Source organism: Narcine bancroftii, chromosome 1, assembly GCF_036971445.1.
Source record: "Narcine bancroftii isolate sNarBan1 chromosome 1, sNarBan1.hap1, whole genome shotgun sequence".
Lineage (NCBI taxonomy): Eukaryota > Metazoa > Chordata > Chondrichthyes > Torpediniformes > Narcinidae > Narcine > Narcine bancroftii.
This window is the reverse complement of record NC_091469.1, coordinates 351,274,192-351,297,236: the sequence shown is the minus strand read 5'-3', so window position 1 is coordinate 351,297,236 and position 23,045 is coordinate 351,274,192. Positions and strand designations below refer to the sequence as shown.

At 38.2% G+C, this 23,045-nt stretch overlaps 1 protein-coding gene across 2 annotated transcripts in view; it reads left to right on the top strand.

Annotated features, from left to right (window-relative positions):
- The window catches only part of drosha (drosha ribonuclease III), a 188,278-nt gene that overhangs the window by 68,624 nt on the left and 96,609 nt on the right, over positions 1-23,045 (top strand). For both annotated transcript variants that reach the window (XM_069910590.1, XM_069910591.1), the window contains 5 exons: positions 1,921-2,028; positions 14,412-14,519; positions 16,372-16,510; positions 17,393-17,453; positions 22,433-22,492. In XM_069910590.1, the coding sequence (XP_069766691.1) occupies positions 1,921-2,028; positions 14,412-14,519; positions 16,372-16,510; positions 17,393-17,453; positions 22,433-22,492 (476 nt within the window). The remainder of the gene's footprint in view (positions 1-1,920; positions 2,029-14,411; positions 14,520-16,371; positions 16,511-17,392; positions 17,454-22,432; positions 22,493-23,045) is intronic.

The window sequence follows — 23,045 nt, the reverse complement described above, 5'->3', positions numbered from 1 at the left end:
ATCATACATGGAATATAACAGAAAGAGCTTGCCTTGGACCCACCCCCTAAAATGATAAGAAGACAAAATGATTTGATTCAGTGTGTAAAAACAGATGACACATTTTTCTTGTTTATTTTTCATTGTGTGATGACATTGTTTTATGGTTTTATTGTATTGTATATGTTGAATATTTATTGGTTTTGGAGGGGGGAGGGAGGGTTGGGGGGAAAAAGGGAGAAAATGCCACTGTGTATATTTAATGAGAAACGTTTATATATATTTTGGTTGATATGATTCACAGTGTGAAAAATTAAAAAATATATAATAAAAAAAGAGCCAGAATATTTGCAGAGAAACTTGACATAATTTTACACAAAATAGACTGGTGTTGGAATATTTACTTGATGCATCTGCCAAACTGCATGACATTAGGCTCTTTCCCACAGCCACTGAACAGCAGAAAATTTCTGCAAATTCCATCCCGTAATTTTTCCACTTGAACCCCTACACATTTTTACGGAGCGGCTGCGGTGTAAATTGACCACAGCCACTCCGAAAGAAACGGGCCTAATATAACGTTCCCCTTCCAACAAACTTTACAACACAGGAAAGCTGTGTAAAAGTGCCCCTGTGTAAACGACCACATCGGGACATACAGGAGGTAAGTATGTTAATTTTTTTTTTGAATAATTCCAAAATTTCTGTGTTTTTTTTAAAAACAAAAAAAAATGTCAATTGTCTGCTGCCATTAGTTTCCTTCAGTAATCACTTCTAAGCATATTAGAATGTTAACCAGATGAATGAACTTCTAACAAGATGCTTTGAATCTCCAAACAAGATTAGATTGTTTTTAAAATGTTGAGTATGGGAAATAAAAAGATTGTGTTTATCTTAAATCCTTTGTTATGCTAAGACCCATCTTCGTGTATTCTCGGGTTGAAGCTGAAGACAGGGCAGTATTCAATGTAAACACCTTTGTTGCTAATTACTATCAAGACTTGTATATGCTTATTACTATCAAGACTTGTATAGTGCAGGGCTCAACTGTCCTGCAGACTGGTTAGCCACTGAAATGCTCATTTTTTTCCTGACAAGCTATTAATTTATAAATACACTCTACATTGTTCATTACAAGTTTTATGGAGGAGTAGCACATTCACAAAAATAACTGACGTAATTTGTACGATGCAGAGTAACCTAATCTACGGGGAAAAAATCTTCAGATGGGGTGTGTGTGTGTATATATAATGTTTTATTATTGAATTTTTTAATTGATGAACAATGTGTGCAATGATATCTTGACACTGAAGACTTTCAATGGAACTTAAAGTTCTTGAGGCTAGTGTGTTCCTTCAAAGGATGTAGCCTACATAGCCATTAAGATTGCTTAATTAAGATTTTATTTTGTCTAAAGCATACACTGTTGTCTAAATTTTGTCTTAAAGATTTTTGTTTCACTATGAAAAAGTAGTAACATATTGGTTTTCTGTCAAAGCAGCCTTTACTTAATGTGCCTTCTAAATATGAGAGAATGTTGTTTGCACCTCAGTAGCAGACATTGATCCTGAGGCATATAAGGAGATATTAGAGCAGGTGACAAAAAAAAATTTGCCAAATAATTGAATTTTAAAGAGTGTTGCATATAGTCAGGCAGAGAAATATATAGAAGGAATTCCCAAGTCTGTTGGGGGGGGCGGGGAGGGGGGGGATGATTAAAATTAGGGATGCATAATACTCCAGAAATGAAGTCATCCAAAATTCCTGAATGATTGTAATGATACAAAGATTACAGAGAAGAAAGGTTTACAAATAAGAGTATTTTAAGTAGAAGGGTAGGGCACCATTGCATTTGGTGGGCAAGCTGGTGATGGATGAATGCTTTCTGTGAAGGCAGTTTGAAATTGATGGTATCAATCCCTATATTTATCTTAATTTCAGGAAGCTTTGCAGAAAATCCGACAGAAAAATACCATGCGACGTGAGGTGACAGTAGAACTAAGCAGTCAAGGTTTCTGGAAGACTGGTTTGCGTTCTGATGTCTGCCAGGTAAGCACTGCCTCCATTGAAATGAATGCAGCTTATTGAGCATTATTTCACAAGACCTCTCCTCTTTGCATGTTCCTTTTGAGCATCTTTAAATGATTAACGTTCCCAGAAAAAGCGAGAGAATTATTCTTTGTGTATAGTGAAAAAAGACCATCAAGCCAATTCTGTCTTTCCATTAGGCCAAGGCCTATATGTCTCGACTCTGTAGAACAGTAGTTCTCAACCTTTTTTTTTCCACTCACATACCACTTTAAGTATTCCCTATTGCCATTAGTGCTCTGTGATTAGTAAGGGATTGCTTAAGGTGGTATGTGAGTGGGAAGGGAAGGTTGTGAATCATTGCTCTAGATCCAATTGTTACTGAAATAATTTGCTTGAGCAAAATTGTCATTGGCCCTTTCCTTTGGAGTTATGAAAATGTGCACATAACAAGTCAATTAGGTACAATTACAACAATGGTTTTCAATCTTGTTCTTTCCACCCACATATCACCTTAAACAATCCCTTACTAATCACAGAACACTAATGGCATAAGGAATACTTAAAGTGGTATTGAGTAAAAAGAACAAGGTTGAGAACCACTGCTGTAGAAAAATGTTTATTTGTATCCTTAAACACAAGAAATCAGTGAATCTATATCTTAAAAAATTTTAACTAATTTTGTGTTTTCAATTTCCACCAGTTTCTTTTGTGTAAAATTCCATCGTTTTACTATAAAAGTTGTGCCCTCTTGTTCTGTATTCTTCCACATATTTCCATGCAATTTCATGCATTGAATTCCTTTTTGAATTTTAAAGACCTTAAGAATTATTTCTTAACCTGCTAAACTAAACATAAGAGTTAATGTAATGAGTTTTTGAAGCAGGTGAATTTGTGCACTTTACATCCTTGTAGTTTGATGGCAATGTTAATGGGGCCATTTACAACTGAAGCACCACGTCAATATTTTTGAGGTCCGAGCCAACACCATTCTCTCCTCTTGATTACCTTTCTGCATCTACTGGTAATTTATGTGCATGTATACCTCCAGCCCATTTCTCCTTCACAGCTTCTTGTTTGTTATAATTCAGAAAATATTCTTATCTCTCCCCAGCTCATGATTTTCTCTCTCTCTCTCTCTCTCTCTCTCTCTCACACTCTCTCTCTTACACACCCCCCCTTTTTGTTTACACAGACAATTAAAGCCAGGTATTATCTGCCTTTTGAGCACTTTGCCTAGCTGTGTGAACGCATCAAAGATGGGGTGGGGGTCCTGAACTTGGCTTTAATCTGCAAAGGTGGGTACTGTCAGAGGTGGAGCGTTGCAATGAGGGGCCTCTGTAAAAGTGGCGACCCATACTTCTAGGTCAAAACCAGAAGGAAAGATGACATCTTTTGCATGCAAGCTAAGTGCGGGAAATTCAAAATTTTCCAACATCAATGGCAACAGCGAACTTGGCAATGGTCAGGATGCATTCAGCTGTCACCATGTCTTCCAGCTGGGGTGATGACAAGATCCGTGAGCTCCTAAACTCACATTACAGTTAACGGGCAGTTGAAGGATGGACTTTTTTTTTGAAAAGCTGGCCTCTCAACCTAGAGATCATGGCTTTGAATGAAGCAAAACCCAGCTTATAACAAAAAGTGAAAAGCCTCTGCAAGAAATTTTATCAGGTCATGGATCATAGTGGCAGAGGGTGACTGGACTGGCCCTATTTTGACCTGTGGCATTCCAATTGGGGGACAAGCCGCTCTGCCAACCCGGTCGCTCTTCGGAGCATCATGGATGATCCAGTTACACCCCAACCTATTCCTGCTGTATTTCCCTCCGCCAGCAGCATTGTTGATGCAGGAGGAGATGTTAGCAGCCTGGAGAGATGCTACTACTAGGGTGGATCAAGCTGAGCCTCACGATCTGCCAGGTAAAAAAAAATTTGGTTCATGATTACCATTGTATTCGTGTCTTTACGAGTTGTGTTTTCCCATAAGGAGCCATCTTGCTCATGTGGCTTGTGTGGTTCTCTAGGAAGCCGGCCGGAGCCAAAAAAGCAGAAACCATCTAAGGAGCAAGTTGTTTCAGAGGGGATAAGGATTGGCTGCTTTCAATGGACAACGAGGAGACTGAGAGGGAATCGTGTCATCTGAAAGGGCAGAGGGAACATGAAGACTGGATGTGGAGAGAAGTGCAGGAGATGGAGAATGCGGCACAGCAGATGAATGGTTTTGGCACTGTGCTCAAAGGCATTCAGCAGGAGAGGAGGAATCAGGCTTCACTTCTGTGAGAGCTGATTTCACTAATGGCTGCCCTATAGAACAGTGCCTTTCTCCCTCTCCACAGCACCAACTCCCACAACCCAGCACAGCGATCTTCTGTCTGAGTGGCACCGTTATTATTCCCTGCCATGTGACAATATCAGCCTCATCCAGTGGCTGAAGCATGCAAGTCATGTAGTCCACATTCCTCCTCCTACCTCCAGCTGCTGAAGTAATGTAAAATTAATCCACTCTGAATTGTGCCTTAACACTTTTGAACATCATAATAGGTGTCTTCTTACTTTGCACAGTTTTAAAGTCATTTTCAGTTGGATTTGAACTCTTTATTGTTTTTGTTTTTTACATATTTTAAGTGCACTAAAAATTTCTGATGTGCCATAAACATTTACTAAGAGATGTTATTTGCTGGCTTCATCAACTTATGTTTACAGAATTAGTTTACCGAATGGACATAATAACTTCACGGGTAGCCTGGTGACTGGGTGCTTGTGTACCCTGATAAGCAACTCGTTCAGGCTCAGGGAGATTAGGTAACTCAGTGTTCCATTCTGGCAAGAGGTGTTCCTTGTTGAATTCACATAAATTGTGTAGAACATAACGGGCAACAACAACGTCTGATACAAAGGTGGTACAAATATCAAGTTGCTTGGTCAGGCACATCCAGCATACTTTGAGCTGCCCAAAAGCGTTTTCTACCACCATCCATGCTGAGCTCAAATGGTAGTTAAAGCTCTGCTGCCGTTGATTGAGTGCATGGTGGTTAGTGAACCCCTTCATCAGCCACTTCCTGAGGGGGTAAGCTGGATCTTCGATTAGATGCAAGGGGATTTCCACTCCATTAACAGTTCTGGATTTCTGTGGGCAGAGCAATGTAGATTTATGAAAACTTTTGCAACTTCTGAAATCACAATCAGTTCACTAATGTTTTCTATTGACTGCTTTACAGTAACAGGCTAGAAACAAACCTTTGAACTTGTCATAAGTTTCACTTGAAGTTAGTCAACCGTTCCTTCGGTTAACAAATAAATATTTCATTGTCATTGCATCCTGAATGGTTACATGTGATGATAAGAACATAATTTATTCAGTGATCCACACATTCATTGCATTGCAGTGGGATATATAAATTTACTTCGCGTAGGAAGAGGTACCTGCCTTGATCTTCAACCTTTCTGTAGATGGGTGAGATGGCTAAAACTCAAGCATTATACTTGCGGCCAGATCACCCACGTACACATCAGGAAGCTAAAAAAAACAAAGAAATGAGTGTATAGATCGACATATGAAACACATTATACATTCACTGATAAAGATAGATAATTGTAACTCAGGCCAAGATCCTTACTAGTAGTTGTGGTCAACAACAGCTTGAAGAACAATGCTTTCCAATTGTAGTAAGCTTGTGTGTCTTCATAGGGGACAATGATGGGAAAATGTTTGCCATCGATACCACCGTTTCACAAATCCATCCATTGTCTCCTGGCGATAGGCACCACTTTGCAGTTTGACAAAATGTTTAGAAAGAGCCCTCCTCAGTGCCCCAGTAACCTGGTGCACCAACACAAACACTGTGGCAAGACTGACACCAAAAATACAACTGATGGTTCGATATTCACATGGGGTAGCATGCCACCACAAAGCAACAGCAAGTCTAAGCTGAGGTTCCAGAGGCTGTTGCCAGTTTGTTGCTTTGCACCTCAGGTTGGGCTCAATGTGTTTTGAGACGTACAGAACTGACTCCTCCTCACATCTTCATCAAAGTTGTTTAGGACATTAGACCAGAACACAGACCCCTGTGGTCTCTCTCTCCTCCACATTTTTCTGTCAGATACCAGTGTGAATTGACTCAGAGAACCAAACGTCTCAGAGTCGGGTCGTGTATACAGCAACAACATAGCTTTTCACTGTAAAAAGGGCTTAACTCTCTCTCTCTCTCTCTCTCTCTCTTTTGGATGATGTTGCATACCCCGCATATCCCATGTACTGCAAAAGTTACATAATCCATTTGTATCTTCTTGTTACTTTTAGGTAACTGTTGTTCGATGGCATACAGCTCCATTCTTTCTTATGTGATTGACTACACGGTCCACAGTTAAGAATTACACACAATTCTCTGGGGTTTTCTGTCAGTTATCAGTCACTTTACAGATGCAAAAAGTAGTCAAAAAGGAGAGAATGACGTCCCACGCACTTTCAGTTTTTGTTATGTTCAATCTTATCAAATGCTGCTTCAAGGTACATACATGCAGTATAGATACTCTCCATGTTACTAAGTTTTACACAAAAAAATCTTAACTGCGTGAGTAAAGTATGACCCCTCTTTCATTCATTTTATATTGAGCTTGCAGTTAGTTAACTGAATGCATATTTATATCTATCTCTTTTTTCTGAAAATTTTATTTAATTTTTTTTTCCATACAAGTAATCTTTGCCAAGTGCAAAATATTGTAGTCAAATATTAGTATCAAATCCATTATATGTGATGGTATAAAACCTAACCCCACCCCCTCCACTCCTTCCCCCTCCCCCCCCCCCATACAATACCCCAAGAAAAGTAGAATAAGAAAAAGCATAAAAATGTAAGAAAAACCAGAATAGAGACCTGGTTGCCTGAGGACATCCCTCACCACACGGCTCTGACCATTTGTATCTTTTAGGACTTCCAAGGAGATTATCGAGGTTTCCAAGTTTAGGGAAAACATTTATAAATTAATTTCCACAATTTGTAAATACCTTATAACATTTTCAAAAGTACACTTTATTTATTTCTCAGATTATAAGTAATTCTCCCAAGAGGAGCGCAGCCATGCATTTCTGCATTCCATCGCTCCATACCTCGATGGGTGTCATTTCCATGTTACTGCTAGATATTTTCTTGCTACTGCCAATGCAATCTTTACAGATTCTTTTTCATATATAGATAATTTCAATTTTGGTCTTATCCTTTGAATATTGCCTAATAAAAATAATATTGGGTTTTGTGGAAATTCAATTTCTGTAACCTGTTCTTAAAAAAAATTGCCAAGTTTAACCAAAAAAGTTCTTACTTTAGTACCTATCTCCTGGCCACATCTAAAACACTGGTCTGATAAGTCTGATTTCAATCTATTTAACTTCTGTGGCGAGAGATATAATTGATGTAAAAAATTATATTGAACTTATCAATACCTAAGATTTATAGTATTTCTCATACCATCTTGACATAACTCTGACCAATTTTGTTCATCAATGCTAATATTTAATTCCATCTCCCATCGCTGTTTGGATCTATGTATCCCCTGTTTGGAGTTTCCCTTCTGCAATAAAGTCTACGTAGCTGAAGTAAATTTCTTTATATATCTATTACATATCAGCATTTCCACATCACTTAAATAAGCCCTTAATTGATAATAACAAAAATTGTATTATTTTTGTATCCTATCTATATATCTTTCTTCTTCTTTGGCTTGGCTTCGTGGACAAAGATTTATGGAGGGGTAATGTCCACGTCAGCTGCACGAAAACCAACAAGGTCGGGTCAGATACAGCAATTAGCTCTCTGAACCCTTCTCCATTAACAATGGCATGAAGCAAGGCTGCGTTCTCGCACCAACCCTCTTTTCAATCTTCTTCAGCATGATGCTGAAACAAGCCATGAAAGACCTCAACAATGAAGACGCTGTTTACATCCGGTACCGCACAGATGGCAGTCTCTTCAATCTGAGGCGCCTGCAAGCTCACACCAAGACACAAGAGCAACTTGTCTGTGAACTACTCTTTGCAGACGATGCTGCTTTAGTTGCCCATTCATATATTATATATATATATATATATATATATATATACATATATATATATTTTATTTATATATAATATATATCTTTTATTTATATATATATATTTATATATATTAGAAAGAAATATATGTATATTATATATTATTTATATATATTAGAAAGAAATATATATTTAATTTTATATATATATATATATAATTTATATATTAAATTCTTTTCTGAAAACAAATGTTTAAAAATGGATTATGTATTGAAAATGGAATAAGTAATTTCTATATCAAAGACATTTTAGGCAGGGCAATCATCCTCATTCCAATTTTGATGTTTACCTTATTCCAAATATTAATCATAAATTTCTATAATTCAACAAAGGGGCTTCCCTCTCCCCAGATATTAATTTCTTTTCCCATTTATATATAAAATCTTCTGATATTCTGTCTCCTATTTTATTGATTTTTATTTTAATCCATACTGGTTTATCTCCCTCTTCAAAAAAATGAAGCCAGAAACTTCATTTGAGCTGTCTTATAGTAATTTTAAAAATTTGGTAACAGTAAACCTCCTAACTAAAACTTCCATATCAGTTTGTAAATTTCTTATATTTATTTAATTCTTGAAAAAACTTTTGTGATATCATTATTGACAGTGTTTAAAATAAGTATACTACTCTAGGAAATATATTCATTTTAAACAATTAACCCTACCCAATAATGTTGGTAGTATCGTCCATTTGTTCAAATCTTCTCCAATTTTCTTAAGTAAAGGTAAATAATTCAATTTACATACATTACAATTTACATACCTGTATCCATAAATATTTCATTCCATTTGTCGGCTATTTAAATTGGGTATCTTGTTGACACTGAGTGTAATCACCTATAGTAAGGGGCATAATTTCACTTTTGTCTCAATTTATTTTCTAACCCGATACTTACCCATATTCCTCCAGTCTTAAGTAAAATTTACATAATGAACCTATTGGTTCTGTCAAGTAGATCAAAACATCATCAGCAAATAAATTAATTTTATATTCCTTTTGTTAAACTTTAAATCTTTTAATATCAGGATCAGACCAGATCAATTCTGCAAGTAGTTGCACTGCTAAAATAAATAGAGCAGGTGATAATGGACATCCTTGTCTACTAGATCTAGTTAATAGAAACTGTGCTCAAACCTGCCCATTTATAGCAACTTTAGCTATAACCCAATTTGCAAATATTTGTCCCATCCCTAATCTTTCAAATAATTTAAACAAAAAAGTCTTAATCTAATCTATCAAATGCTTTTTCTGCATCTAAAGCCACTACCACACTTGGATCTCCCCTCTTTTGTGCTAGATGTATTATACTAAATAATCTAGTTACATTATCTGCAGGTTTTCTCTTTTTTACAAACCTTGTCTGATCTATATTTAGCTAAAATTTTGCAATTATCTTGTAATCTCCATTTAACAGTGAAATAAGTCTATATGAAGATGGTTTTAAAGGGTCTCTGTCTTTTTTGGTATTACCATTATCGCAGTAGAAAAAGATTCTGAGAGAATGTATGTTACTACCACCACCTAATACTTCCATGAAATGAGAAATCAGCAAATTTTTAAATTATTTATAAAATTCAGGCGGGAAACCATCTTCTCCCAGAGATTTATTACTTTGTAATGAGCTCAATGCCTCCTTCACCTCCATTGGGCTGAAGGGAGCATCCAGCTTCACTTGCTCTGTAATATTAACCTTGGTAGCCTTATTTGTGACAAAAAATCTTCTATTTTATTATTGCCTTTCTGCAACTTCGATTTATATAACTTAGAATAAAATTGCTTAAAAGCTTCATTGATTTCTTGAGGTTTAAAGTTAGTCGTATTCGACTTGCCAAGAAAGGATCTTGGGAGCCCTTTCCCATAACTTGTAATATCTCTGCTTAGTTCTCACTATTGCTTTCCCTCTTCTATATGTTTGCAATGTATTTTACCAATATTTCTTATTTATGTCTTCTATGTTTTTCCTCGGAGGTTCGTCTTTGCAGAACTTATTCTAAACATGTCATCTCTTTTTCCAATTGATCTAATTCTTTCATTTTGCCTTTCTTAATTTTAGAAGTCTAACTTATAATTTGTATTCTTAAATAGGCTTTCATTGTATCTTATAAAATAAATTTATTATTAACTGAAATAAAGTTAGTCTGGAGAAAAATTTGAATTTGCCTTCTGATAAATTCACAAACACCTGGCCTTTTTAATAGCATTGAGTTAAATCTCCATTTATAATTGATTCTTCTGTATCTAACATTGTAAGTGTCATTAATAAAGGTGAATGACCCGATAAAATTCTTGCTTTGAAATCAACTTGATTAATTCTACCTTGGAGATGACCCAATATTAAAATATATGTATATCCTTTAATAAGAATCATGTCTATTTGAATAAAAGGAATAATCTCTCGTGTGATTTCTTCTCCATATGTCTATTAAATTCAGGTCCTTTAATGTCAAGATGGCTTTTGCTGCTTTTGCCCTTGTTACTGCTCTAGTTGATCTATCTAAAATTGTATCTGGACAAAAATTGAAATCGCTAGCTATTAAAATATTCTGATGTGTTCCTGCCAGATTAAGAAATGTTTCTTGTATACATTTTTTTTCATCCACATTGGGTGTATATATATATATATTCAAAAGGGTCCAGAATTCTCAAAAGAAATTGACAATGTCCTATAACATATCTTCCTGCAGGGTCAATTAGTACATTTTATCTTTATCAAGATTGCCCCTTGCTTTTGAGTTTAATGGAGAAGCTGTGACTATCCCACCCAGCCTCTTTTTAATTTCTTATTCTGTCTCTCATGAGACTCTTCGTTTACTTGGATGTAATACTCTGCAGAATCTTCAATCAGGCTTCTTGCATCTTGGATATTCTTAAAAATTATGTACTCTCCAACAAGCTCACTCCCCATTTAAGAATTGTAGAGGTTTGCAACGTACGATTGAATATTTAAACTTTTTTAAATGATGAGATTACAATCTGCATAAATAAAGATAGTTTAATTAAGACAAGATAACTTGCTGATCAGTAATAATGATATCATGCTCCATTTAAAAACTCGTTTAGACTTTGCATTACTAAGGCAGACTTGTAAATTCACATCAGTACTATTGGTTTTCCTGATCGCATTGGTGAGAGCTACCACCAGCATTGCATGTGCAGCAAAGCTGAATCATTGATAGCAACTTCAGAGATTTTTATGCTAAGCTACACTTACATGGGAAATAGGGAGTTCCTGTGAATTTTATGTGATAATTACAGCAAAGTCTTCTTCCTTTCTTCTTTGGCTTGGCTTCGCGGATGAAGATTTATGGAGGGGTAATGTCCACGTCTGCTGCAGGCTCGTTGGTGACTGACAAGTCCGATGCGGGACAGGCAGGCACGGTTGCAGCGGTTGCAGGGGAAAATTGGTGGGTTGGGGTTGGGTGTTGGGTTTTTCCTCCTTTGTCTTTTGTCAGTGAGGTGGACTCTGCGGTCTTCTTCAAAGGAGGTTGCTGCCCGCCGAACTGTGAGGCGCCAAGATGCACGGTTGGAGGCGATATCAGCCCACTGCCGGAGGTCAAAAGACAGTGCAAGATGTAAAGTAAATTGAAAAAAACTAACAGTATTGTAGTCTTTAATTATGTAAAGTTCACTTTAATTAGATAATTCCCATAAATTACAAAATTTAAATTTGAACCCCGTGCAACAGCATTGCGCTAACTGATGTGCTAACCGTGCTGGCGTCAAAATTAACCTAATCCCCTCCCCCCACCAAGTTTGCAGATAAAATTTTACTAATATACTTAATACTAATAAAGACTGTTACTAGGCAGGGATATGGAAACACTTTGGGAGAGTCACACAGTGGCGAACATCACCGGCCATCTTTTCATCCTGAATGACACCATTTCATTCCAATGTAGCTTTATTGAAATTTTATTCAAACAGTTGCTGTGGGCAAGGCATGACCAATTATGCTCCCAATTTCACCGAGGGGTTGTGTTGCTTTGGAGAACTTGCATGAGCTCCTTTCTCGCACTCATCTCCACTCAAGTGTCCTGGTCAGGCCCTTGGTGCACCTTCCTCGCGCTGACAACCCGCCTGGCGTCCATGCAAGTAGCGACTGCAAGAAGAATGCACGCTCATAAAGCGGCATTACTAGTTCAGCAGTGAAAACTTGCACGTGTCCAATGAAGTCTCAGTACTCCCCACAGGGTCCAATCCACCCAGTCTTATTTATTTGAAATCTTATTTTTTCTTTTTTTTTTTGCAGTTGAATTTCCGGTTGATTGAAAATTGGATAATGGGGATTTTACTGTAGTTCTGGTAAAGACTAGGTTAATGTTATTGCTTGGTGTCTCATGAAATTTTCAAATCTTCTCCACTTAGTGTTGTGTTGATGATCATTCTTTGCACAGAATGGTACATAATCAGAATATATTTCCAACAAAATCATTTTGTCTTTATTCTTTCTTGAGCTGAATTATATCTATTTATGGAAACATTTAAAGGTTAGAAGGACAAGTAGGCACAAATTCTCATAATAGGACTTTAATAAGATATCGATTAAAAACACTCAGATTAGTATGAATTTCAGTGTAAATCAAAGAACTGCCATGAAATTCATCAGGCATTGATCAATATAAATTTATTTAAGCAATAGCCAGGAGGAAGGTGGAAATCTTTTTAAATGGGTCAATCAGACGCTTCCTATTAAGACAATAAATTTGCTGGTAACTTGTGCATGTTTGGGTTCATCTTTGTTACAAGAACCCAGATCTGCAGATACAGTGATCTTAAAGTTGTGGCTTTGTCCATAGAGTGCTTTGTACAAGAGGACTAATTATAGTTCCTCCACTATCATTCTCACCTTGGGTGAGATTTCCTGAGCACCACACTGAAGAAATTGACCACTGAACCTTCAATGTCTTGATGCATGGGTTTGAAATAGGCTTGTAATAAGATAGGAACTGAGGGACAAAACACTTTGGAGACAGCAAGTGCTTTTCAAGTATAGTAAACTGGGGAAGGAGCTTTCCTCCATCTGTGCCCTACCATCTTACTATTGACTCTTCAAAGGTATTGTTAACAGACTATGACAACAATTGAATCTGGGGAAAAAATATATAATTAAACTAATCTGGAGCCAAGATAGTTGTACACAGTTAAGAACAGCTAAATTTTGTGGAATATTAGAACAGCCATGAGGTGCGCATAATCTTGCATAATATTTGAGCTGTACTCAGTAGGGAGGCCAGTGTACATAAATAAGCATGATCTGGTACATGAAGGGGATGTGCTCAGATGAGCTGAAGTTTGCAGAGTTCTGAAGGTTGTAAATCAGTGGTTCTCAACCTTTTTCTTTCCACTCACATGCCACTTTTAAGTTTTTCCTCTGCTCTGTGATTAGTAAGGGATTATTTAAGGTGGCATATGAGTGGGAAGGGAAGGTTGAGAGTCACTGCTCTAGATCCAATTGTTACTGAAATATTTTGCTTGAGAAAAATTGTCATTGGCTCATTTCTTTTGGAGTTACGAAATCATGCATATAACGAGTCAATTAGGTACGATTACAACAGAGGTTTTCAAAATTTTTCTTTCCACAGAGCACCTATAGCATAGACAATACTTAAAGTTGTATGTGAGTGGAAAGAAAAAGGTTGAGAACCACTGTTTTATATCATTGTGCCCTCAGCTGCAGTATATTGAGTATTTCTGAGCATCATCCACCTGGAAAGGTACATCAAGGAATTAGAAAAAGTATCAAGGATGTTTACAAGAATTTTACCAGAGGAAAGAAATTTAATTTAGAGGTTAGAATATTTGAGATTATTCTTAATGTAATGCTAAAAGCTAAGGATAACTGAAATTTTCACAATCATGAGAATTTTGATGAATTCACAAGAGGTCAGCAACAAAATTTAAAAACTGCCTATACAATCAAGCTAGTTCAGGTTAATGTTGAGCAAAATCTGGTGTTGGTGACTCTTTCAACAAGCCATCAATGAGGTGATGGGCTAAATTGCTTCCTTTTGTATGGTGGGTTTTTATGATTATTATTACTCTCGTCAGTCAATATCGGAATGTGCTCCGTACAAGTGTTTCATACCATGATAGACTCTGAATGTTGTGACCTTCTAAGCAGAGGAATGGATTGTACATCTTAACAGCATTACACAAGTAAAGCAGATTTCTGATAGTAATAATAAAAATGTTAAAACAAATTGGCTCTCAGGGAGCCCAAGTTAGTTAAGTTGACTCTCGTGGGCTTGCATGATATGGGCAAAATGTTCACTCCTGAAGAAATGTTTCATGCACTATTTTCCTCTTTCTTCCAGCATGCCATGATGTTGCCAGTATTGACTCACCATATTCGATACCATCAGTGTCTCATGCACTTGGATAAGCTAATAGGCTATACGTTTAAAGAACGCTGTTTACTACAGGTAAATATTCCTTGACTCATTTTTTCCCCACTGTAACAAAAAATTTGTAGCCAACCTTTGTTTTGTAAAGGTTCAAAAAACGGAACTGGGGGTCAGAGAACCAGCAACAGCTGCCTTGTTTTTTTTGGTGGGATTGAGGGAAATTGAGGAATGGGGCATCTCCTTTGTCATGTCCAAATCTTTAACTTTGCTGACTCATTACCCAAAAGAAGCTCAAATATGGTCTTGTGTCACAGAATAAAAATAGAAATATGATATCTTTTCTATTTTAGTATAAGCTGAAATTTCTGAAGTTTGTTTGAGCTTCTTGCAAGAACCAAGATGGTTTATAGCTATTTGAAAGTTTCCCAATTACTGGAAAAAGTATTCTATTGCGTTCTCATTTTAACTCAGTGGAGAATCATTTAGCTTTGGAGAGGCTGTGGGGATTTTAATATACTGCTCTATTGACCCCCTGTTTCTCTGGAGAGCAGATTTTGTAGGTTTGTCTTAATACCATTGAGAGTTTTTTTTCTACCTTCACTCGCTGATGCTTTTAATGTTGAAATGGCTTGTGACGCTCCATTTTATCACTTACTGGAAAGGTTTGACCTTTCATTCATGAGGTGGTCTCCTTGTCATTGAAGATTTGCATTCTACGTTGGAATTTGGCTGAGGTTGAACCATCTATTCATGTAGAAGTGCCTTTTAGTCACTTATTTTCAGTCACTCTTCAACAATGCTGTTGAGATTGAAGATTCAAATAAAAGGCAATTCTGTTCTCTCTTCCATTTCCTTGGACTTTTAAGTCTTAATATTTCATGAATGCAGAGTGAATGAAATGCCAGTTATAGTTACTGCTAGTCTGCTTTTTATAGGGAATGGTAACAGAAGAGTTGTGTGATAGAACTAGTAATTCAGAGTCTAAATCTTCACACCAGAACATCCCAAAACTGCAGTCAGGGAGTTGAGTTACGTTGATTATCTCAAAAAATATCTGCTCTCTTTAACTGGTTGACCTATATGTGACCTCAAAGCAGAGACTATTAAAGGTCCAGCAGTCTCCCCACTCTCCCCTCTCTCCCCCCCCCCCCCAAACTTTTCAACCAAGGTCATGGATAACAGCTGTGCAATCGGTGCTTGTCTTGGCAGGGATGTTGGCATCAATGTATTTATTAAAGGTTTACCTTTGGGGCAAGCAAGATGAGTTCAATCACTCTTGACAAGAAGGGCAAACGTTGTGGGTATTTTGCGGATAGGATTAACGTGTGAGCTGTGGCTCAGTCAGCAATGCTTTAACCTCAATCTCAAAGCCATGCTCCAAGCCATAAGCCAGAGACCCGAAGCCAAAAAATAAAATTGTGCTCACTCTTCGGCGCACAATCGAGGTATCATAAAAACCTTTCAAATAAGAGATTAAACTGAGACTTCTTTTGTCCTCTCAACTTGAAGATAAAGATCCTGTGGAACTCTTCTAATTTTTATACAGGCTAAAAGTTTCCTATTGCAGAAGAATTTTTAATTTAATAAGTTCCATATACTTCTAATGCACAAGTCAAATATGATTTTGGATATTTTGAATAACAATCTCACATTTGTGTTAACTTATTACATTGCAAATACCCTTATATTTGAAGACCAGAGAAACTTTGAATATGCTCTTGAGAAATGGCCACCATGGTAGGGCTTCAATTTATTATCCATCTTCATAGGTTCATAGTCATTTTGTTAGGTTTTACTGCTCATGACATAGTTGCCACAGTTAACATGAGAAAATCAATGATAATGCAGCTGGTCATTATTGACTTTCTATTGAATATTAATGCAAATTGTTAGTTCATTGAATAGCAGCTCACCTTTGATGTGTCTTTAGCTTGCAATGACCCATCCAAGCCACCATCTGAATTTTGGAATGAATCCAGACCACGCAAGAAACTCTTTATCAAACTGTGGGATTCGACAGCCCAAGTATGGAGACAGAAAGGTTCATCACATGTACATGAGAAAGAAAGGTGAGTTGGAATCTCATCACAATGGTGGTTAAGCTTTACAATTTGGAGGAAAGGTTGCAAACTTTGTTATCCGGACATCAGCTTAGCCTCTGGAATGATCAATACTTTCAATGTGACTAGTGCATGTGGAACTTTCTTATCTCCTTCTGGTGGTCAATGTTTCAGATAGGGATGTCAAGCCTACCCTCAGTTAGTTCATAAATTTTGGTTGTTGGGATAAAGTGTCTCATTAAAATGGAATTAGTGTCAATTAATCTTTTGAATTAAAAGAAAAACTTGTCCTGCTCAATTGCTGTGGCCTTGCTTACTGTCCCTAACCACCAATTATAATTTTATGGTTTCAGAACATGTGTGGAAACTGGGCAGGCCATGCTACACTTTATTGAGTGTAACACAAGTTCACTTGTGTTAATATTCTGCTTGCCTGGATTAGGTATTTCAGAACTACTTTGCATTCCACTGTCTCGTTTACACATGAAGGAACATTTTGTACCCAAGTCCATAATTATCCTTGCTTACTGCATCCTTTGTTTAGTTTTTCAACCCTACAACTCTTCAAGGTCTCCAAACTATCTCAAATTTGCCCTCTTGCACTTCAATGAATGAAAGATCTAACATTGGTACTGCAATTTCAGCGGGCAGGAGTAAGTTTTGAACTTTGAATCTAACTGCTCTATCTTTATCTTTGAGGAAGTTGCTCGTTATTTGCTCTCACAGCTCTTTCTGGTATGGAATCAAATTTTGTTTGATAGGGACATTGTGAAAAACCTGGATCCTTTTCTCATGTTCAATAAGCTATATAAATCCAAGTTTATTATATGGCATTTCAATAGTTTGCCTTTTGTGTGAACCACTTCCACATTCCCTGTTCCTTTTTAACAGGCATAAACACATTAATAAATATTATGTCACGCCTTGGCCAAGATGATCCAACTCCTTCAAGGTATGTGTTTGTTTTATTTAATTTATTATTACATAACAGAGGGTGAGTAGGAGAATGGTACCTTGAACCCTTTCCACCACAATCTCAGAAATAAAACATACATATATAGCCTGAAGTTAACATGCTCATCAAAAATTTGTAGCTTTAAATTTATAAGCATTCCCTTGGCTTTGGGTGTTATTTAATTGTCAAAGATGAAAGAAGGTCCCACATTGAGTAAATAGTAAGCCTTCAATTTGTCAGCAGGGATCACTTGGTAGCCCTCACATATGAGTCAAAAGTCTTGGAGTTCAAATTCTAAAGAGATTTCTAAAGAGCGAAGCCAAAGGTCTGATCTTTTGATTGAGACATTAAACACATCTGCTCTTTCAGGTGTATGTAATATATTCCCTGGCAATCCTTTTTGATGAAGAACAGGAAAGGTCTCCAAATTGTCACGGTGACTGTTAGTTCAATCCGCCCTCCTTGGGGGAGAGAAAGTAGACAATTCAGTCATAATGACTTGCTGTTACGGTTTTTTTTACATTACATTGTGGACTCTACTTCAAAATGACTAAATTGAGCACAAAACATCTTCACAAGATAAAGGAACAGAGTTTACTCCACAAATCCACCCTGAGCTAAACAGTTCTTCCATCTAGTTCCAAATTCCGGTCTTTTCCCCATATTCCTTGATACCTTGACTAATTAGATACCTATCAATCTCTCCCTTAAACACCCTGAATGATCTGGCCTCCACAGCTGTATGTGGGAATGAATCCCACAAATCCATGACCCTTTGGCTAAAGAAGTTTCTCCTCATCTCTGTTTTAAATGGATACCTTCCAATTTTAAGATTGTGTCCGCTTCTCTTGGATTCACCCACCAAGGGAAAAAATCTTATTCACATCTACTCTGTCCAATCTTAGCATTTGAAGTGTTTCTATAAGATCCCCCTCATTCTTCTGTACTCCAACAAATAGAGTCCAAGAGACGATAAAAGTTTCTCATATTTTAGTCCTTGCATTCCAGGAATCTTCCTGGTGAATCTCTGTACTCTCCAACATTATTATATCCCTTCTAACATAAGGGGCACAAAACTGCACACAGTACTCCAAATGAAGTCTCACCAGTGCCTCATAGAGCCTCATCTACACCTCTTTGCTCTTAATCACTATTCCTCTTGAAATGAATGCCAACATAGGATTTACTTTCTTTACTGCTGTTCCAATCTGATGGTTAACCTTTAGGTTATCCTACATAAGGACTCCCAAGTGCCTTTGCACTTCAGAAGTTTGTTTTTCTCCCCATCCAAATAATAATCTGCCTGTTTATTTTCTCTTCCAAAGTGTACAACTGTACATATCTCAGCATTGTATCTCATCTGCCATTTCTTTGTCCTCTCTCCTAAGATGTCCAAGTCTTGGTTCTTCAACACCTCCTACTCCGCCACCTATCTTGGTGTCATCTGCAAATTTCACCACAAAACACTTCAATCCATAATCTAAATCATTAATATACATTGTAAAAAGAAGCGGCCCCCAACACCAACTCCTGCGGAATGCAGCTAGTAACCGGCAACCAACCAGAACAGGATCCCTTTATTCCCTCCCTTTCTGTCTATCAGTCAGTGCTCCACCCTGTCTAATATCTTTCCTGTAATTCCATGGACTCTCATTTTATTAAGCAGCCTCTTATTGAAGGCCTTTTGAAAATCCACATACACAACATCCACACCCTCTCCCTTGTCCATCCTGCTGGAGATTTCCTCAAAAAAATCCATTAGGTTGGTCAGGCAGAATCTTCCCCTCATGAAACCTATCATGTCATGCACCTCGAGGTATTTCATAACCTCGTCCTTGAGGATCAACTCCAATAACTTTCCAACTACCGACGTCAGACTAATAGACCTATAATTTTCTTTTTTCTGCCTCCCTCCTTTCTTAAACAGTGGAACTACACTTGCAACTTTTCAATCCTCAGGAACCATGCAGAGTCTATTGATTTCTGGAAAATCATGTCCAATGCCTCCACAATCTCCAAAGCCACCTCCTTCATATGATCTGGGAAACATACCTATCTTTAGTCAATTTAGCTTACTAAGCACTATCTCTCTAGTAATCTTGACTGTACTTAATTCTACCTCTGACTATCAGGTATATAGCTATTGTCTTCCTCAGAGAAGACTGACACAAAATACTCATTTAATTCCTCTTTCATCTTTTTGTCACCCATTACAATTTCTCCAGCATTATTTTCACTCAGTCTTATATCTACCCGTGTTTCTCTTTTACTCTTTATATATTTAAAAAAACAACACCATCCTTTTGTATGTTATTTGCCAACTTCCTTTCATACTTCATCTTTATTTCCTAATGACTTTCTTGGTCTCTTTCTGTAAGTTTTTACAGGTTTCCCAGTCCTCTGTTTTTTCCACTAATTTTTGCTTCCTTTTGCTTTTAGTTTAGCCTCATCCTCTCGTTATCCACATTTGTGCCATTTTTCTATTTAAAATTTTCTTTTTACTTGGAATATAGCTATCCTGCACTTCATTTATTGTGGAAATATCATCCAATTTGTTCAAACAACTGCAATTTCCTTTGTCCCACTAAAATATTGACACATCTGAAATCAGCTTTTCCTTTTCAAATTTGAAACTGAACTCAATCATGTTATGATCACTACTTTCTAAGGATTCCATTACCTTTAATTCCCTAATCACCTCAGGTTCATTACACATCACCCAATCCAAAACCACTGATCCCCTGGTGGGCTTATCGACAAGCTGTTCCAAAAGGCCATCACTTAGGCATTCTACAAACTTTCTCCTGAAAACCTTCCTAAAGGTTCCATTATCTTTAATTCACTAATCTTGTTCAAATATTAGATGAATGCAATTCCTATGGTTATTGTTATGGTTATACTTGAGCGTATCTTTGTAACTGAATGTATTAGAAATTTGGTTAATACACCTTTTCATGTTGAATTGAGGATCTTTGAATGTGTACCTTTAAGAGAGGGGTTTTCCGAAATGTATGAAAAATTTCAAGGCACAAGAGAGAGACACACGTGAGAGAGACACACATGAGAGCGTGGGAGAGAAAAAGAGGGGCAATAGAAAGAAAGATTTGTGATGAAAGGCAGAGGCACACGAGAGAGAAAGAAGCATGCGTGAGGGAGGGAGTGAGTGCGAAGGAGAGGTGCGTGTTCAAGAGAGGCGAGCATGAGAGGGAGAGAGAGAGGCTCACGTCATAAGTGAGAGGAAGGTGTGCATGACAGAGGTGCGTGAAAGAGAGGCATGTGGAGAGAGATGCTGATAGGAAAGAATGGAAGACGAGAGTGGCAAGCGGGAGAGAGGGGTAGGCATGTGTCGTGAGAGGGAGGCACACGACATAGAGAGGGGAGCATGTGAGAGAAAGGCGCACACGAGAGAAAGGGAGGAGAGGCGTGGGCGCGAGGCAAAGGGAAAGAGACAGGTGCACGAGAGATAAGCAAGGGAAGAGAGAGATGCAAGAGACGGGAGGAGGCGCACACGAGAGAAAGGGGACAAGAGAGGCAGGTGCACTAGAGGGAGAGATTGAGGGATGTACAAGAGAGGGATGTGATGGAGAAAGGCGAGTGAGAGGGATAGAGAAAGGTGCGTGCAAGTGAAAGGGGAAAGAGAGTGGTGGGCACAAGAAAGTGAGAAGTGTGTCTGAGAGAGCCGGTGCAAGAGATGGAGAAAGAGGCACATGTGAGAGAAAAGGAGAAAGATAGAGCCTCATGCATAAGACAGAGAGATGCCTTTGTGAGAGAGGGAAAGAGGTGCATGAGAGAGTTGGAGTCGCGCATCGTGTAGGAGGGAGGTACGTGCAACAGAGAGACGGGCACAAGAGGGAGAAAGAAGGTGCATGCACACGAGGGAGAGGGGCTCGTGTGAGCGAGAGAGAGAACCAGAGGCACGGGTTAGGGAAAGGTGTATGAGGGTGGGAGAGAGGCGCGAGAGAGAGGGAGATAGGAGAGAGAGAGGAGAGGCACACGGGCGTGAGATTGAGAGAGTGGTGTGAGAGATGTATAGAAAGAAGCATGTGCGAGAGAAATGGGGAAAGAAAGGCGGGTACAGAGATATGTGAGCGAGTGCAAGAGGGAGATATGTGCAGGAGAGAGATGCATGTGAGAGACGGGGGCATGTAAAAGGGAGGGAAAGCGGTGAATGAGAGAGAGTGGGAGTCATGCATTGTGAGGGAAGGCGACACGTGCGACCAAGAGAGGGAGAACGGGGTGCATGCACAAGAGCGAGAGAGAAGTGGGAGAGAGGCTCATGCACGAGAGAGAGAGACCTGTGAGAGTGGCATGATGGAGAGGCTTGCGAGAGAGACATGAGAGAGGGAAAAAGAAAAGAGAGAATCACACAAGGGAGAGGAGCAAGATTGAGAGAGGGAGGTGCACAGATGAGAGAGGTATGTGAGGGAGAGGGAGGTGCGTGCAGGAGAGAGAAAGACATGCACATGTGAGAGAAGTGCATGAGGGTCGCGAAAGGTGGAAGGAACTGCGCATGTGAGAGAGGGAGACAGGTGCATGATAGAGTGAGGGAGGCATGCAAGAGAGAGAGATGGAGGCGCTTGGAGTGAAAGGCGAGAGAAAGGTAAAGAGGCAGGCATGAGAGAGAGGGAAATTCATGCGCGAGAGGTGAGAGAGAGAATCACATAGGAATGGGAGAGAGATACACGAGTAAAAGGAAGTGAAGAGAGGTGCACATGAGAGAGAGAGAGAGACATGCATGAGAGAAAGACAAATATATGCACAACAAAGGAAAAGAAACAGTCTTGAGAGAAAGAGGGAGACACACTAGACAGACGTGGGGAACTGTGGAGGCAATTTCAGCAAGTTGACTGCATGTTTCATTGAAATACAATTAATATTTGTTTTTGAAAATCATACAATTGAAATTCTCATTGTAAATGAAATAATGTTTTAAATTAATAACCATATTACAAACATTTACTTTCTCCTTTATGAAGGATTAACCACAATGAAAGACTAGAATTTTTGGGAGATGCTGTGGTTGAATTTTTAACAAGGTACAAGTTTAATGTCCATACATTTAGCTTTAAGTTTGCTATAGTTAAAATTTTTAACATTGCTATGTTTTTTTATTGAATAATTGGTGCACAGAGCAAGAGAAACTTAGTAACAGAGGTACGATAGATTGGGTTCTTCTACCATGAACTTGCCCAAAGGCCAGTGTGTCTCCAACACTGACTTAGCAGGAGAAAGGGAGAAACAAGTCAATTTGCAGGTCGTTTGGAGTGAGTTGTAAAATCCTGCTGACTTCCAAACCAAGTTCTGTGATAGGTGCTGGAAGCCGAGCAAAAGCTGATCCTAGAATTGGCAGGGGGTCTGGATAAAATCAATGAGTTCCTGTCACAATTGGAACTACCAAATTTAGACCGATAAGAACAGGAAGGGTTAGATATCCCCTTCACTGAGGAAGAAATAGGAAAGACATTGAGTTTACTACAGACTAACAAATCTCTGGGGGAGGATGCGTTCCTGCCTGAGTTCTACAAGGAATGTAAGGATTTATTGATATATCTTTTTATGGAGGTGGTAGACCAGGTGATTGAGACCGAT